We start from the raw sequence: 17,549 nt of genomic DNA, 5'->3' as shown, positions 1-17,549 counted from the left end.
CAACTTCTATAGCTGTAAACTGTAAGCTCTGAGACACTACTTATGATTTATGGGGATTAGAAACAACAGGAGTGGTCAGATTTTTATCATTATAGAGTGGTTGTGTACACATGCTTTCAACATGTAAAAGTGAATTTTGCACAATAGGTTCCCTTTAATGTATCTTTCTATGTTCGTATGTACTTTCATGGACAAATCAAATGTATGTTTCATATGTGTGCATGAGACTTGAGTGCAATGATGAATTAGACAGTACTATAAGTGCTTCTAAAATTGTTCAACAGTTTAATTGCCTTGTGTTTAAGCTCCTCCTTCTCTAGTTGCAAAATGTTGTGAGGACAGAGGAATCAATGCAAGTGGTATTTGTATAAATGTCCTTGCCTCATCACAGTGTATGTAGTAGATGCATGCTTCTCAATGTTACAGTTGATAATATCATAATAATATGATAACACACACCTTAGTTTCTCCAGTTTAGACTGTGGATTCTGCAGTAGATCAGAGATCTGATTCACTCCTGAGTGTCCTAGTTCATTATTGCCCAAATTGAGGGCTCTAAAATGCGGAGTTGGGTATAACGCTTTACACAGTAGAAATGTTATACATAACAAATGTAGTGTTAAGAAAAAAATAATAATATACTGTGGCGTGGGGGGCGTGGTTTAGCGGGATCTGCAGCTGGAGAGAGACTCGGGAGACGAGCGGTAAGTAAGTGGGTCAAGCGCAAAGTGATAACACCTGTGTCTGATTGCAGTGATGAGCGGGGAGAGACCGGTTAAAAGAGAGCGTCTGGGGAGTGTGAGAGTGAGAGAGACGGGACGGAGAGCTCGTGGAGGACGAAGGCTGAAAGGCCAGAGAAGGACTGAGTACCGGAACGAAAGAAAGAAAGCTTCGCCAGCGCAGAGAGCGCGACGTGCTGTTATATGATTCATTTTTGTTTTATGTTGAATAAATCCACGAGCCTCCTTGAAACTGACCCCGCCCTCTTCCTTCCCTTCCACGAACCTTACCACAGTGGTGCCGAAATCCGGGAAGGAAGTCGGAACGCCACCACCAGCATGTCCTCTCCGTCAGGACGTCCGCAAATGGCGATCATCCACTCGCTCGCGGGCCTCCACCAGGAACATCACCAGGCGTTGCTGGACATGAGGGAGGACCAGGAACGTCGGTTCCAGGCTCTCGTCCAGACGCAACAGGAGGACCGCGAGCTGTTCCGGAGCTGGATGGACCGGGAGGTTCGGGCTGGGGGTTCTCCACCTGCCCCGGCCCTGCCAGCCCACATGCCGTTATCCAAAATGGGGCCACAGGACGATCCGGAGGCCTTTATCGACCTCTTCGAGAGGACCGCCGAGGCATGTGGGTGGCCTCCGGTGAACTGGCCGGTGCGCCTCATCCCACTGCTTTCGGGGGAAGCACAGATGGCTGCCCAACAACTGCCGGTTCAGAACCTCCTGGTCTACGACGATCTCCGACGGGCAATCCTTCAGCGGGTCGGCCTAAACCCCGAGCAGCATCGTCAGCGGTTCAGGTCGCTGGAGCTCGGGGAAAATGGGCGGCCCTTCGTGATGGCTCAACAGCTCCGGGACGCGTGCCGTAGATGGCTGTTGGCCGGGGAAGGCGATGTCAACCAAGTCATCGATCGCGTGGTGCTGGAGCAGTTCGTGGCTCGGCTGCCGAAGAAAACCGCGCAGTGGGTCCAGTGCCATCGCCCGACGTCGCTAGACCTGGCCATTCAACTGGCGGAGGACCAGATGGTGGCGTGCCACGGGGTCGGCGAAACCCTGCCTTCTGTCTCTCTCTCTCTCTCCTTCCCCCACCCCCAAACCTGTCCCTCTCCCTAGGTCTCGGGTGAACCTGCCGCCTCGAGCCCAAGCCCGATGGAGGGGTGGTCCGGCACCGGAGTCAGCGGAGCTGAGGTCTCTGCCCAGGGGGGCGGGACCAGCTGGTCCGAGCGGCCCGTCGGGCCCCATGCCACCGCTCTCTCCCCGCTCACCTCTTGACCCACTTCCTGCCCATAGGGCGGCGGGGAAGTCTGGGCCGGCCTGTTGGCGTTGTGGGGACCCAGGGCACTTCATTGATCGGTGTCCACTGATGGAGGTGGGGACGCTGGTCCGGGTTCTGGACGCGCCGCAGGCCACCCCCGATCAGGCCGGCATGTACCAAATACCTGTGAGTATTAAGGGGGGTACCTATTGGGCTTTGGTGGATTCAGGATGTAACCAAACCTCGATCCATCAAAGCCTAATTCAGCCCGGGGCATTGGATAAGAGCCGCATGGTTCAGGTCAGGTGTGTGCACGGGGAAGTGGTCAAGTATCCTTTAATGACCCTAGCTATCCAATTTCGGGGACAAAAGCATAATGTCGAGGTAGCAGTTAACCCGCACCTCCGGCATTCGCTGATTTTGGGTACCAATTGGCCACCTTTTCGTCATTTATTGGGGTATTTGTGTGCGGATGTCTCTTGGGAAGAACGAAGGTTGGGGAGGCGGCCGTGCAGACGGGAGAGGCTGGTCCGGGACCAGCCGGGGTTGAGCCAGGGGAACCGAGCGTGGTCGTGAGGCCGACCCTCGCGGAGCGTGATGATTTTCCCCTGGAACAGTCTCGGGATGAGTCGTTAAAAAATGCGTTTGAGCAGGTCTGTTCCATCGATGGACAGCCTCTCCAGCCGGCATGGACCCCTTCTTATCCCTATTTTGCTATCATAAAGGAGAGGTTGTATCGAGTGATCCAAGACACTCAAACAAAACAGGATACAACTCAATTGTTGATACCAAAAAGCCGTCGGGAAATGCTTTTCCAGGCGGCTCATTGTAATCCCATGGCAGGGCATTTGGGATTAGCAGCAACATTAAACCGCCTAATGACCCGATTCTTTTGGCCGGGCATTCACGAGAATGTACGCAGATGGTGTGCGGCTTGTCGTGAATGTCAGTTAGTGAATCCCCCGGCCTCCCCAAAAGCGCCTTTGCGCCCTCTCCCTCTCATGCAGGTCCCCTTCGAGAGAATTGGTATGGACCTCATCGGGCCATTAGAACGGTCAGCAAGAGGGCATCGCTTTGCACTAGTCCTAGTGGATTATGCAACGCGATACCCAGAAGCGGTGGCACTCCGCAACATTTCCGCGAGAAGTGTGGCTGAGGCTCTGTTTCGCATAATCTCCCGGGTGGGAATCCCGAAAGAGATTCTCACCGATCAAGGCACGGCATTTATGTCACGCACGATACGCGAGCTTTACGAATTATTGGGCATTAAATCGGTTCGCACCAGCGTCTATCACCCACAAACGGACGGCTTGGTGGAACGGTTTAATCGCACGTTAAAAACCATGATTCGGAAGTCCGTTCACGAAGACGCCAAAAATTGGGATAAATGGCTGGAACCCCTGTTGTTCGCTGTGTGTGAGGTCCCACAAGCCTCCACGGGGTTTTCCCCCTTTGAGCTTCTTTACGGACGCCAGCCCCGGGGGGTTTTGGACGTCCTGAGAGAGGCTTGGGAGGAGGGACCTTCGGATAGCAAGAATAAAATTCAGTATGTGCTGGACCTGAGAACAAAACTCCACACCTTGGGGCGGCTCTCTATGGAGAATTTGTTACAGGCCCAGGACAAACAGAGCCGGCTGTACAATAGGGGAGCCAGATTACGCGATTTTGCACCGGGAGATAAAGTGCTTGTATTGCTCCCAACTTCTAGCTCCAAATTACTCGCCAAGTGGCAAGGGCCCTTTGAGGTCACACGGCGATTAGGGGATCTCAATTATGAGGTGATTCGTTCAGACAGGAGCGGAGCACGTCAAATATACCATCTCAATCTCCTTAAAAAAAATGGAGCGAGGGGGAACCAGTGATGCTGGCGACGGCAGTGAGTGGGGAGGAAGATCTCGGGCCAGAGGTGAATCATAAAATCCAATCACTCGCTCTGGCCCCAGGGGGAGATCACCTCTCGCCCTCCCAGATCGCTGATGTAGAAAAATTACAAGCCGAGATTGCTGACGTGTTTTCACCCCTGCCCGGTCGAACCAATCTCGTACAGCACCATATTGAGACGGAGCCCGGTGTGATAATACGCAGCCGGCCGTATCTTTTGCCTGAGCACAAAAAGAAAGTGGTTCAGGCTGAATTAGAAGCAATGTTAGAAATGGGGGTAATAGAAGAACCCCACAGTGACTGGGCGAGGCCGATAGTTTTGGTGCCTAAAACGGATGGCTCCATCCGTTTCTGTGTGGATTATCGCAAGGTGAACAGCGGTGTCGAAATTCGACGCCTATCCAATGCCACGGGTTGACGAATTGCTTGATCGGCTGGGTACAGCTCGCTTTTATTCGACACTGGACTTAACTAAAGGGTATTGGCAGATCCCCTTATCGCCCTTATCCAAAGAAAAGACAGCCTTCACGATGCCGTTTGGATTACACCAATTTGTTACACTTCCTTTTGGGTTATTCGGGGCTCCCGCCACCTTTCAGCGTCTCATGGACAGAATCCTCCGTCCGCATACTGCCTGTGCCGCTGCCTATCTGGATGATATTATCATCTATAGTCAGGATTGGCAGCATCATATGGCACATCTGCGGGCTGTCCTCCGAGTTGGGCGCGTGGAAGTCAGGTATCTAGGTTTCCACTTGGGTCATGGACAGGTGCGTCCCCAAATTAATAAGACGGCGGCAATTGCGACCTGTCCGCGGCCCAAGACCAAAAAGGAGGTGAGGCAGTTCTTGGGGCTGGCGGGATATTATAGAAGGTTTATTCCTAAGTATTCGGACCTCACCAGCCCGCTGACTGACCTCACTAAAAAGGAAGCCCTAAATCCGGTCCAGTGGACGGAGCTGTGCCAGCAGGCTTTCACCCAGGTAAAGGCTGCTTTATGTGGCGGGCCGCTGTTACACTCTCCTGACTTTTCTCTCCCTTTCTTGCTGCAGACAGACGCGTCGGACAGGGGGCTTGGAGCAGTCCTGTCCCAGGAGATAGAGGGTGAGGAGCGGCCGGTGCTGTACATCAGTCGTAAGCTCTCTAAGAGGGAGACGATGTACAGCACCATTGAGAAGGAGTGCTTGGCAATCCGGTGGGCCGTTCTCACCCTCCGCTATTATCTCCTGGGACGGGAATTCACTCTCTGTTCGGACCACGCGCCCCTGCAGTGGCTCCACCGCATGAAAGATACCAACGCGCGGATCACCCGTTGGTATCTAGCATTACAGCCTTTTAAATTCAAGGTGATCCACAGGCCGAGGGCTCCCCGGCCTGAGTCGGGCGGTGGGGGTATGTGGCGTGGGGGGGCGTGGTTTAGCGGGATCTGCAGCAGGAGAGAGACTCGGGAGACGAGCGGTAAGTAAGTGGGTCAAGCGCAAAGTGATAACACCTGTGTCTGATTGCAGTGATGAGCGGGGAGAGACCGGTTAAAAGAGAGCGTCTGGGGAGTGTGAGAGTGAGAGAGATGGGACGGAGAGCTCGTGGATGACGAAGGCTGAAAGGCCAGAGAAGGACTGAGTACCGGAACGAAAGAAAGAAAGCTTCGCCAGCGCAGAGAGCGCGACGTGCTGTTATATGATTCATTTTTGTTTTATGTTGAATAAATCCACGAGCCTCCTTGAAACTGACCCCGCCCTCTTCCTTCCCTTCCACGAACCTTACCACATATGTCTTTTAAAATCACGTTTTGCACAGCAGCGTCAATTAATGAGTATGCGCTTTAATATCGCTGGAGAACAGTATTGCCAATTTATCAATTTTGTAGCTGGATTTAGCGACTTTCCCACCCCTTTTGAGACTGTTCTCAAAAGTTTAGGGACAAATAGAGCAAAGTCTTGGACAAACCTTATCTAAGTTCTCATCTTGCCCACTGATCTATTTTCATCTTTATTTAGATCAGTGAATTTGTCATTATGATGTAATCTAGTGACATTTAGCTACCAGTTTTAGCTACTTTCAACTGAAAGCAGTAGGCAACACTGCCAGAGAACGCGAGCTAAAATGGATGCAGACGACGGTGGTTGCATCTTCAAGTGGAAATACAGACATTATTTTGATTTCATTTTTTTTCAACAAAAATATTACAGTTAAATGCAAACTCTGTGCAATCTCTAAAGAACTTTCTACCGCCTTTAACTCGACCAGCAATTTGTTCAAGCACTTAAGCAGAAAGCATTCTACGACAAAACTCGTTGCCAAGAAGAATACAGCGGTCCAACCCAGCCTAAACAAGCTAAATTGGATTTTTGTTCAGGATCGGGAGGGAAGGTAACTTCTGAACAAGTGAAGAGAGGCGTAGCAGCTAATGTCGTACAGAAAATGTTGCCCATGTTGACTGTTGAATCGCAGTCATTCAGAGACATTCTTGCAAAGATATCTGTGATGGGCAGGTCTGTACCCTTGCAGGACCGAAAGACATTTGCAAGGTATTTAAATAAATGATATGCTGACATGGAGCTTGAACTTAAAAAAAACATTCGAGCATTTAGAGTATGTCTCCACAACCGCAGACATTTGGACTAGTAATAATAATCACTTCCTTGGGATGACAGCCCATTGGATTAATCATGCGTCTTTTAGACGTGAAAAAGCTGCAATAGCCTGTAAGAGAATTACAGGAAGGCATACATATGATGTGATTGCAAGTGAAATAGAGCAGGTGCATTCAGCATCTGGACTGTCAGGTAAAATCACAGCGACAGTCACAAACAATCCCTAACGAAAAAGAAGTTTATTCGAGTGTACTATTAGTATACTTCTTTTAAACTAAAATGTTAAAATTATACTTTGTCTACTTTTTATGTACTTCTCAGAAATATACTTGAAATGACATTTAAGTATACTTGACTTATACTTCGAAAAAGTCTAAATATATTTGAGCTATACCTGTGCTCCTAGAATCGGTGTTCTCATTGTTATATGGTAGGGGGCGCTAGTACACATCTTCTGTACAAAATTTCCAAAAAGCACAAGTGAAGAAGAAATCTAAACAACAGATGCTTCCAATCCACATGTAATCTAACACGATCATTAGACATAAAATAGCATCAAAACTGTGTAACATTATGGAATTAAATGTCGACCAATGAAGAGGTAATAATGACTATCAAGCTTTGGGGTGTTGATCGACTCCATATACATTTTGATTATCATTCTGAATCCAATTCATAGTCTTTTTTCAGCTTTTTGTTCAAAATGTTGTTTATTTCTTTATTTATGAAACATTCAAGTGTTTAAAAAAAGAATGCATGAAGCTAGATTAAAATGTTTTTGTTTACAAGCAGATACCCTGTTCTTTCTTTTGATGTTTTGTATGTTCATATAACAAAATATATACAAATTAATAAATAGGGACATAGTAGTATACTTAAAGTATGATGTAAAGTTCACTTAAAGAAAACGTCTCAGGTTACCCATGTAACCATGGTTCCCTGAGAAGGGGAATGAGACACTGCATCCCCTAGAGTAGGAATAGCCCAGTATCTCCGCATACCTCTCATCTCTGAGTGCAAACGGAGGGAAACCTTCCCCCGCCACGATATCATACGGTACATTAAAAGAAGTGGGAACGCGAGAAGCAATACTGACAATTTTAAAAGAAAAAGAGAGGAACTCTTACAAGCTCTGTCTTTTAAACAAGTCAAAATACTTTAAACATAAATATAATATAAATGTAATAACATAATATAATGAGGCTATAACAATAGCAAAGGCCATAATCAAATACCATTGCCATGGCAGATTTTTTCTGGGGAGGAGAGGTCTCTGATGGCCCTGGCTCCGCTCCTGAGGATGAACTGGCCGCTTGGGCTTCACTGCTTTGACCCTGATGAGTATATGACAAAATAGACATTTTGGAAATGTTAATAACAACAAATAGCTCTCATGGCAGCAAAAAGTTATTCTCTACTGGGCAGTGGGGAATAGAAAAATATTACAAAGGCACAAATAGATTAAATATGCTTGGCTTAGTCAAAAAAATAAAATAAAAAAATAAAACAGCAATCATCATCAGGATAAAAAACTAAAAAAATTATAAAATATTAAATAAATCAAATTTAAGTTAGATACAAAAAACAAACACAATACCTGCTTTTCAATGTCCACAATGTCCGTGGTTAGATCATGGTAGATTTTCTGAACACAGGCTTCTTCCAGGTAAGGCAGGGACTTGAATCTTGGATCAAGTGCTGTGGCTCTGTGCAGATAATCCTGAACACCAGGGTCATTGTATCTGCTTCTTTGATGGTGGTACTGTCCTCTGCACTTGATGTCATGGATTTCAGTATCATCTTCTGCAGTGGGATAATCATTGAAACGGAGGGGATGTTTCTGTGCTCATGAGGGTGATTACATTCTTCAGAGGTTTGAGAATATTAATGAGACCCTCTGCCAGTTTTGTCTCACTTTCAGTTAACAATGCAATGTCCTTGACTTTCTTCTTCATATCCTTGCCCATCACGGCAGAGTAGATGGCAGCCTGTTGCTCCACATAACGTTCTAACATGTCATATGTGGAGTTCCAATGAGTTGTTACGTCGTGAATTAGTTTGTGAACAGGCAATTCCAGCATATCCTGCTTGATTTTCAGGGCATGGGCAGCTGTTGTGCTTCGGTGAAAGAAGCGAACCACCTTCCTAACCTTCCCCAAGAGTCGGGATACTTGGTTTAGTGAGATTGCACTCTTGGCTGCAAGGTTAACTGTGTGTGCGAAGCATCCGATCTGTGGCCCAAGTCCCGCTGCTAAATCGATAGCATTCACTATATTTTTTAGCATTATCTGTAGTAAAAGGAATTATGCTATTTACCCTCTCCAGTTTCCATTCCGCCACCGCGTCTGTCAGCATTTCAGAGAGATGCTCACTGGTATGACTTTCATAAATGGGGCATGTTTGCAAAACGCAGCTTCTCATTTCCCACTCCGAAGTAATATAGTGAGCATAATAGGAATATTATACCGCGGCTCGAGTACATTCATCAGCTGACGAAATCCTTCACACTCAATCACGCTGCACGGTTGCATATCTTTTGCTATAAACATCCCCAATGCTTTAGTTATGGCTATTGCCCTGTCCGACTTATCACTGAGAGGTTGCTTAAATGCTGCGGACAGTAGAAGTTGTTTCCGGCTCTCTCCTGTTTGTGCTTATCGACACATTGGCGTGATGTCTTCTCAAATGAACTGTCATATTAGAAGTGTTTCCATTAGCATATTGAATGCATTTTGCACAATGCTTGCACACAGTCGCAGTTCTATCTACAGTTTTATTTCTGTTGTCATCGTAAGTAACATGAAATCCAAAATGTTCCCACACACCGGATTTGAACGACGCGGGCGCATCCGCCAATTCCGGGCAGCCTTCGTCATCTCCTCCACTTGCCATTTCTGCAGCACTCCTTACTCCACTTTTACTGTCTATATGTATGTTCGCGCAAAACTGTCTGAGCACGGGGCTACATTGCGCATGCGTCGAACCGTGCGTCGCACACACGAACCGAACCGAGACAAGCGAACCGAACGGTTCGGGTGTTTTTTCATGTACCGTGCCACCCCTAGTACGAAGGCAACCTGCCTCGTCCCGTTTATATAACGTAAGAAGTGGGAAGCCACAAGGATTCTGCCCAACTTTCTAAACCCATAACACAATTCGTTTAACAGAGAGAAAAATAACTGAGGAAGTGGGACGCGATTCGCGGAATAGCCCACGTTCCTCAGCACATCTCATAACCTAACACCGATACAACAGGAAGCCGCCATTGTACTGGGAAAACCACGAATTGAAATTAGGGACTGATTCCTAATACAGGATGAAAATAGAGTAAAAGAAGCAAATAAGTAATCAACTAAGGCTAGGACTAAGGGGCTTTATTAACAAAAGGTTTTTTTTTTTTTTTTTAAATAGTAAATAAACACAGCCCTGGACTCAGGGCTTCGACTTGCCTTTCTTGGCATCGATAACGTCCCTGAGGGCTTGTCTCTGCCTTACGCGAGCGTGTACCCGCTATCTTCCAACCACTAGCGTAGGCAGAAATGTTTAAGTGGGTGGGCCTACATAAAACTGGGTGGGCCAGGTGTGTATATGAAAGCCACATGTCAAATTGCCAACAAAAAATACAGCACCAAGGTTCATTACACAGTGCTTCTAAAGCATGCATTAACATTAGTAATTTGTTATGTTAATGTTCATTTCAAAATTTACTAATAGTGGAAAAGATCTGCACACTGTTATTCCCTTTATTTAATAAAAAAAAAACGTTTCAGTCCAGAGACCTTCGTCAGGCAAACACCTAAAAAAAAAAAAATGTTACTAATAGGACATTCAAATTAAAAATTAACATTTAAAAAGTTAACATTGTTAACATTTGCCTGAGCCGGTTAACAAAGATGAATAGCAATACATTTGTTACGTGTTTAATGTTAGTTAATGCATTAACCAACGTTAACTAAAGGAAGTTTATTAAAAAGCATTACCTCAGTGTGAAACAATGGGGCTTCGCTGATGATTTCAAGCGTCTCTGTCAGTTCACGCGCATCGAGGACCGCAGAAATGCACGCAGCTGCAAATTATGCAGTTTGTTGTGGCGACCAGGATCTAGCATAATGTTTATGTGTTTCTTTCCACAAAGGACGCATCTGTTTAGCGGATCAAACTGTACCTATTGTTAGGGGATTAGTAGTGGACCCAAAAAAAAATACAGAAACACAAGTGGATACATTTTTAGAAAGTTTATTTTCAGTTTCCTTAATGTTAAGGTTCTCAGGATACTGGCAAGTCTTCTCCACGCCAAGGAGTGGCGACAATGAGGTGAACAATAGGTCAGTGATGGGAGTAGATGATCAGAGGAAACTCTAGAAGATAGCAGGCTAGTTGAGCACTTCCAAGCAGGAACTGAGTGAACTGGCTTACTGGGATCAGCTGGATCAATACAACTGACAGGGTCTTAGGTGGTCTTTTGAGGTGGATAAGGTGACCAGCTTGGGAATTGAACCCTGGTCTACCACATGACAGGCAGAGACGTAGTCCACTGTTCCACACAGGACAGTCTATCAGAGTGTTCTCGAAGATGTTCTGAGGAGTAATAGCAGAGTAGAGAACAAACAGTTCCAAAGACAACACAATCCAATCTCCTTTATCCTTTTCCAGTCCCAAATCCAAAACAATAATTCCACAATCCAAATCCTGAATCACAATGAACTGACAATCCAGCTTCCAGAGCAGCAGATAAAGAGAGTCAAACTTACTGACTCTTGATGGGGGTTCAGGCAGAGAGAGAGAAAAAAAACAGATTCCAGGCAGGGTCGAGTTCACACAGGCTTCAAGGATCAGATTCAGGAACTGACTGGAATGTTCACCAATGAGTTGATGAGACAATCTGGCAGAGAGGTAAGAGTGAGACTGGCTTATATAGTTAGTGAGACAGGTGAAACCAATGAGGATAATTAACGAGGAATTATGAGATCAGGAACAAGTAGCTGGATGCTGGCTGATGAAATAAGAATTTAGCAGGAAGTGGTAACAGAATCATGACACCTATGCTAATATGATGTTTCAAACACGCTTGGTTCAGAAGTTTCCGATCGATAAATCCATCACCCTCAGGCGGTCTGTCGGGTTTCATTTGTAGACGTCCGGATTTATTGCTAAGACTTATACTTTTTAAAGAATTGATCTGATTTATGTTTGTTTCACTAGGCTATTTTCAAATTTAACTTCACAAACGAGCGCATTTTACTATTATATCCTTATGTCCTAAACGTAACATTGTGGGTGGGACTAACAGAAACAGACGAATCATCATTTAGACAAGCATATGATGCACCTATAGGAAGAGGGAAAACTAAGAAACGACCTGTAATTGACCATGAAAACAAGCGTTTAATATTTTTTATAAATAAAGTTACAGTGAAATAAGACCTTTATTAGTATCGTTTAATAAATTACATCCATTTGGAAAATTACATTGGGTGGGCCACAGATGAAAGTGGGTGGGCCTGGGCCCACCCAGGCCCACCCGTAGCTACGCGACTGCTTCCAACCCCTTCACATTAGCTTAGTTGGACTTGCTAGGAAAGACGCGGGCAGAAAAGGGATTCCTCCATGACCTCAACAGCTCGCTGTGAAGCTCAAGGAGGAACGGAAGGCTCGGGGGGCGGAGCGTTTATGACCCGCTAGGAAGCGCTCATCCAGACGGCTAGTAGACGTGCGTTCCTGCACCTCCGCTGACCAGTCCAGGGTTAGCCTGGCAGTTGCGCGGGCCATGGCGTCCAGGAGTTCCCCATACGCGGGTGACGTTTGTGTGTGTGTATGTACAGCATATATGTATTATGTATATATATATATCTCATTTTCAAACATAAAAAACTTTTCTTAATAGGTTAGCTCATTCTTTCAATTAATATTTGATCCTGACTATCAATGTATTAATTTTCAAGTCAATTTACTGTACAGTTTCAGAGAAAATGAAAGGCAACATCACCCCAAACATTCTTGCACTTGGATCATTTCCGTGTATTCAAACACTCATAAAAAGTGTTCCTTTATAGGTTAGCTCATTCTTTCAATTGATATATATTCAGAGTGACCTAACCCTTTTGATGTTTTGGGTGAATTTGCTTTTAGTTTTCTCCAAAACTATACAGTAAAATGACTTGAAAATGACCACAGTGATAGTCAGGGTCACTCTGAATATATATCAATTGAAAGAATGAGCTAACCTATAAAGGAACATTTTTTATGAGTGTTTGAATATATACAAATAATCCAAGTGCAAGAATGTCTGGGGTGATTTTGCCTTTAATTTTCTCTGAAACTGTACAGTAAAATGACTTGAAAATACACTGATAGTCAGGATCACTTTGAACAAATACTAATTGAAAGAATGAGCAAATCTGTAAAGCAAAGCTTTTTATGAGTGTTTAAAAATGGGATATATATATATGTATATATATATATATATATGTATGTGTGTGTATGTGTGTGTGTGTGTGTGTGTGTGTGTGTGCGCACACACATTAAAATAAAAAAATAAGAATGAATAAAAACATTAATGTTAACATTTATTAACATTAATAAATGTTTTATAATAATTAATGTACAATATAAACGTTTACGTACAAATTTAATGTATTTACAAACATTACAACAAAAAATGAAAAATTTAAAATAAGGAAAGGTATAAAGGAAACGCCGGCATAATAGCTTCTTTACATGCATTTTGCGTAAGTGCACGATTACATGCGCAACACAAAAAAAGTGCGGCTGGCTTGACCGCAGTGAGGAAGAGGCGGTTTGTGATGTAGCGTCCGCCTCGACTCCTAAAAGATCAAATTCAATATAGGCCTACAGTTTATTAATATAATGTGTATAGTGTTTTCCTCCCATACCGCAAAACGTGGCATAATGTGGCATAACGGACTGAGATTATAAAGACCAAACTCCTCTTCATTATTAAAAATTAATATGTAGGCGATAAGCAGGTGATCCCAGAATAAACGCAACGCGCAAAGTTCCGCGTTTTCCCGTTTTTAATAAAATGTCTACAGCCCTTTTGTATCATTGTCTTTGTCCATTATTGAAATATAATATTTATAATGATTTTCTACGGGAGGAAAACGTTTAATGTGCAACTTAACACATTGCGTTCTCTTCTTGCCTGCTCTGAGTTGGTCCTTTTAATATCACTTAATGCATTTCTTAATGCGCGTTCATAAGGTCTGTATAGTTTGCATTAACAATAAGAAATACTGAATTTGGTCTTTATCATCTTAGTCCGTTATTGCCACTTTTAGCGTTTTGCTCTCGGAGGAAAAGTGAAAGTGTGCTCGTTGTGTTTCATGGCCATATGCTTGCCTTGTAGTACATTAAATCAATAAACTATATATTGAATAATAGCACTCTCTTAACACATTAAGCCATATTAAGTGTTTATGATTTTCTACGGGAGGTTTAAAAGCCCTTCATGAGAGCATTGCGTTCATCGCTGTTCTGGCCACGTATTTGTGGGTCTTGTCTTTTTCTTACAGATAACTTGCAGGACCCTGTATTGTATTTTATGATATTAAATTAGTTTTAATCGTTTAACCACCACAGCGTCTTGTCTCCATGGCAACATGCATGATTTGTGTTGCAAGTGACATTGTAATTTAGTTTATTTTTTCTTGTCTTCATCACCTGGCTACTTGTGTAAAATGTTGAGAGATTCAATTAAAAACAATAATTAAGAAATTAAATTGAATCAAAAATAAAAAAGACTGCAAGTGACGTCACTTGCGGAAGTGCAGGTGTCTGAGAGTGCAAGTCTCAGGAGTACTTGAGTCTCAGGAGTGCAAGTGCATGTCTGCAGCCAGACCCTACTCGGAAAAACAGCATACGCACACAAAATATAAAAATATGAGCAGAAAATGTCTGAGAGCAGAAAAAACAGAGAAATATAACCAAGGAACACATGATTTCGTGCGCAAGTCAGATAATTTTGCATTAATATTACAATTTTGTGCAATATGATTTTAAATGTGTTTAAAGTTTTGATTTACGCTTATTATTTTTCTATCCGTGACCTTTTGCTATTCTGAAAAATGTTGCTTTCATTTTTAAATCTTGTGCAATATATTTTTACTTGCGTTTTTAAATTTTGTTTTCACGCTTGTTATTTTTTTTTATCCGTGACTGCAATACTTTAGACGGGAATCTGATCCCATATAACTCGGACACTTTTCTAACTCGGTGATCACCGGTGATCGGTTCTGCATAGATTTTGCTCATCTCAAACAAAGGTCCTCCCGATGATGCGCTAAAGCACTGCATTCTGTCTTAAACGTGCCGTGATATTGTATAGTTTACATGTGTGTGTGTGTGTTTTAATGCGGTTTGGTTTTATATATATATATATATATATATATATATATATATATATATATATAATGTTTAATGAGAAATGTTAACCGAGTGTAACTTAAAAAAAAAAGAAAAAGCAATGAATATTACTGCATCGTTAGCCTGTCTGCAAATCTAAATAATATTCTTATTCATGTACACTATACCATATAAAAGTTTAAATTTGCAAATAGTGTAACCATGTTGGATGTAATACAAATTAATATATCAGCTGTAATTAATAATTGCAATGTACTTTCTAGGGGTGTGCAGCGAAGCCAGTATTTGTATCTGTATTTGTATCTGTTACGATCACAAAATTATTCGTATCTGTATTCGGATAAAACCGGAAGTAGGCAGAGCTTGAACCAGAACTTCGTACAGATATACTTGATAAAACCGTTATTATTCATGGTATTACAGCCTATCTTTTTTCTTAGTTAGAAAAATATGTAAAGTGGACTATTGAAATAAAGTGTAATAAAGTGTAAGTAGATTTTTAAAAAGATTCTTGATTTGCCACGTAATGCTAAGAGGTGTGCCACAGCTTGGGGCCACATTTGGGCCAAGATTTTCTGTTATGTGTGCATTCAAAGTACTGATTCACAAATATTCAAAGCCTTTATAAATCTTTTGTAAATGTTTGTGAAATCCTGGCTTTTTTATTACATGCATACTCTATCTCCCTATATTAATAGTTTTTTTTTTTTTAAATTTAATTAATTGTAGGCTATATATCATTTACTTTCATTTTATGTTTAAAGAAAAAAAATTGTTACAAAAATAAAAAAATATGAATAAAATGTTATCTTGTGTCGTATGTTAGAGATAAGGGCAATTCTTCATGTCAAGGTTTTCATCACAGGTTAATGATTTTCCATATTTTTTTCCAGCTGGAAAAAGTTGGTCTTTGATTTATGTTTACACCATAACATGCAAACATAAAATGTTTTATCAAAGAGAATTATGAGAGAAAATAAGATGCTTTGAGAGATTTATTTGGTTGACAAGTTGAATCTGAAAAGAAAAAAAAAACTTAAGCAATAATCTAATTTGCTGATGTTTACATTGTGAGCCTAACTGTAGAATCAGACAAATGATGTGATTCAATATAACAAGACAATCAATGTTCAAAAACAACAATTTTATTTTTTATTTTACAATCTTATTTTCCACTGAAAGACTCTGTATTTACTTTGTTCTGTGAACTTATTTTTCCAAAGTCAAATTTAAATCCAAACAAATTTAAATTCAAAGAATTCATTCAGTGCACACCATAGTACTTTATGGTCTTGGTTGGTTTCTTGAATAGAGCACAATTCAGGTCACTTCTTGTTCCAGTGCTGTTCAACATAAACACAGTGTCACACCAGAGATCAGGCTGATCTGTCCTGTTTTTGACATCAGTGACATTAAACATCTCATATGGAGGAATCAGCACCTCTGCCTCATGACGAAGCCTAGAATATTTTGTAATATCAGCACCTTCACAAGTGTAGATTTCAAAACAAGATACAGTTTTAAAAGTCTTTGCTACATTAGAATTATTAGAGGAGGATGTAAATGAGCCAAAACGAATGCCTGTAAAAACTTGCCCATTAAATGTAACATTTGTACCACGAAAAGTATTAAAACATCTATTTTGTTTTTTCTTCAGAATCTGTATCGCATCTGTTAACAGAAAGTGAAGTGAATACCATTTGTATGTATTGTCTTTGTAGTTTTGTTTGCCATTACGAGTGTCATTGTTGAATTTAACATATATTTTAGACTTTGGGTCGGTGTACACCCAGATAGCAATTTTATGTTGTTTTGTTAATTTACTGAAAATGTTCACGAATTTATGAGTAACATTCTTTTCACCTCTTTCCCAAGCATTTCTAAAATCATCTGAGTTACTGAGTTCCTTTTTCAGATATTTAGTCTTCACCAGGTTCACCATTTTCTTTCTACAGCCCTTATATTGATCATCAACTGAATTCGGTGCCATATCCAGTGGAAATATCTGTCCTTCAACAGCATCTCCGTGATCCTGCAGCAACAGCAATCATAATGATTATTGATGAATCATCAGTATTCATGTCTATAATATTCATACTAGAACACAAGCTTACCTGTCCTAGAGCAGCTAAAATGAGAAGAAGAGCTTCAATGATCAGCAGCATCTTGATTAAGTCAAATCCCTCAGATGATCTAGTAGATCTAGTGAAGAACAGATACTGAAAGACAACCAGTAACACAACAGCATTTCACAAATACTGTATATCCTTCAGTAGGAACGTGCAGAAAAATTGCGCAATGACCTTGTCCTTGTACTTTAATCCCACTCTTACCTGAAAATACTGTTGTCTGTCAGACTCTGTTTTCTTGTTATTTTACAGGAGCTCAGGACTCAGGAGCAATGATGAGAATGTCAGAAAAGTAATTCGCTCTCAGCCAGACAACAACGACTCTTCAAATAAACAGATGACAAGACTGGAGTTACGTTTTATATCGCTAATAATGTGTGTGTGTGTGTGTTTTCTGAAGTATAAGACCTGAAGTGTGATCTTGTTGCATTCAGCTCAGCTAAACTGATGAGCTCATGTAGTGCAACACTTGTGAAGGTCTGTGTGTGGTTTCACACTGGAGAAACAAAGGCTAAAAAAAAACCTTTACACACAAGTTTCGGGCAGTACTAACTCTATGAAAGTTCCAGTTGGAAGATGT

At 42.3% G+C, this 17,549-nt stretch overlaps 1 protein-coding gene across 2 annotated transcripts; it reads right to left on the bottom strand.

The window, feature by feature from the left end:
- Positions 1-15,830: 15,830 nt before the first annotated feature.
- LOC131532447 (NAD(P)(+)--arginine ADP-ribosyltransferase 2-like) lies at positions 15,831-17,291 on the bottom strand. Of its 2 annotated transcripts, none has more exons than XM_058764109.1 (3): positions 17,174-17,291; positions 16,955-17,059; positions 15,831-16,872 (listed from the first exon to the last, which is right to left on the bottom strand). In XM_058764109.1, the coding sequence occupies exons 2-3, from the start codon at positions 17,003-17,005 to the stop codon at positions 16,105-16,107; spliced, it is 819 nt and encodes a 272-aa protein (XP_058620092.1). In that variant the 5' UTR covers positions 17,006-17,059; positions 17,174-17,291; the 3' UTR covers positions 15,831-16,104. The 2 variants fall into 2 exon arrangements, with proteins under 2 accessions (XP_058620092.1, XP_058620093.1); XM_058764110.1 differs by having other exon boundaries at positions 16,955-17,042.
- Between the last annotated feature and the right edge of the window lie 258 nt (positions 17,292-17,549).

The sequence above is a fragment of the Onychostoma macrolepis genome, chromosome 23, assembly GCF_012432095.1.
Source record: "Onychostoma macrolepis isolate SWU-2019 chromosome 23, ASM1243209v1, whole genome shotgun sequence".
Taxonomy (NCBI): Eukaryota; Metazoa; Chordata; class Actinopteri; order Cypriniformes; family Cyprinidae; genus Onychostoma; species Onychostoma macrolepis.
The sequence above is the reverse complement of the archived record's forward strand: the minus strand, read 5'-3'. Positions and strand labels throughout refer to the sequence as shown.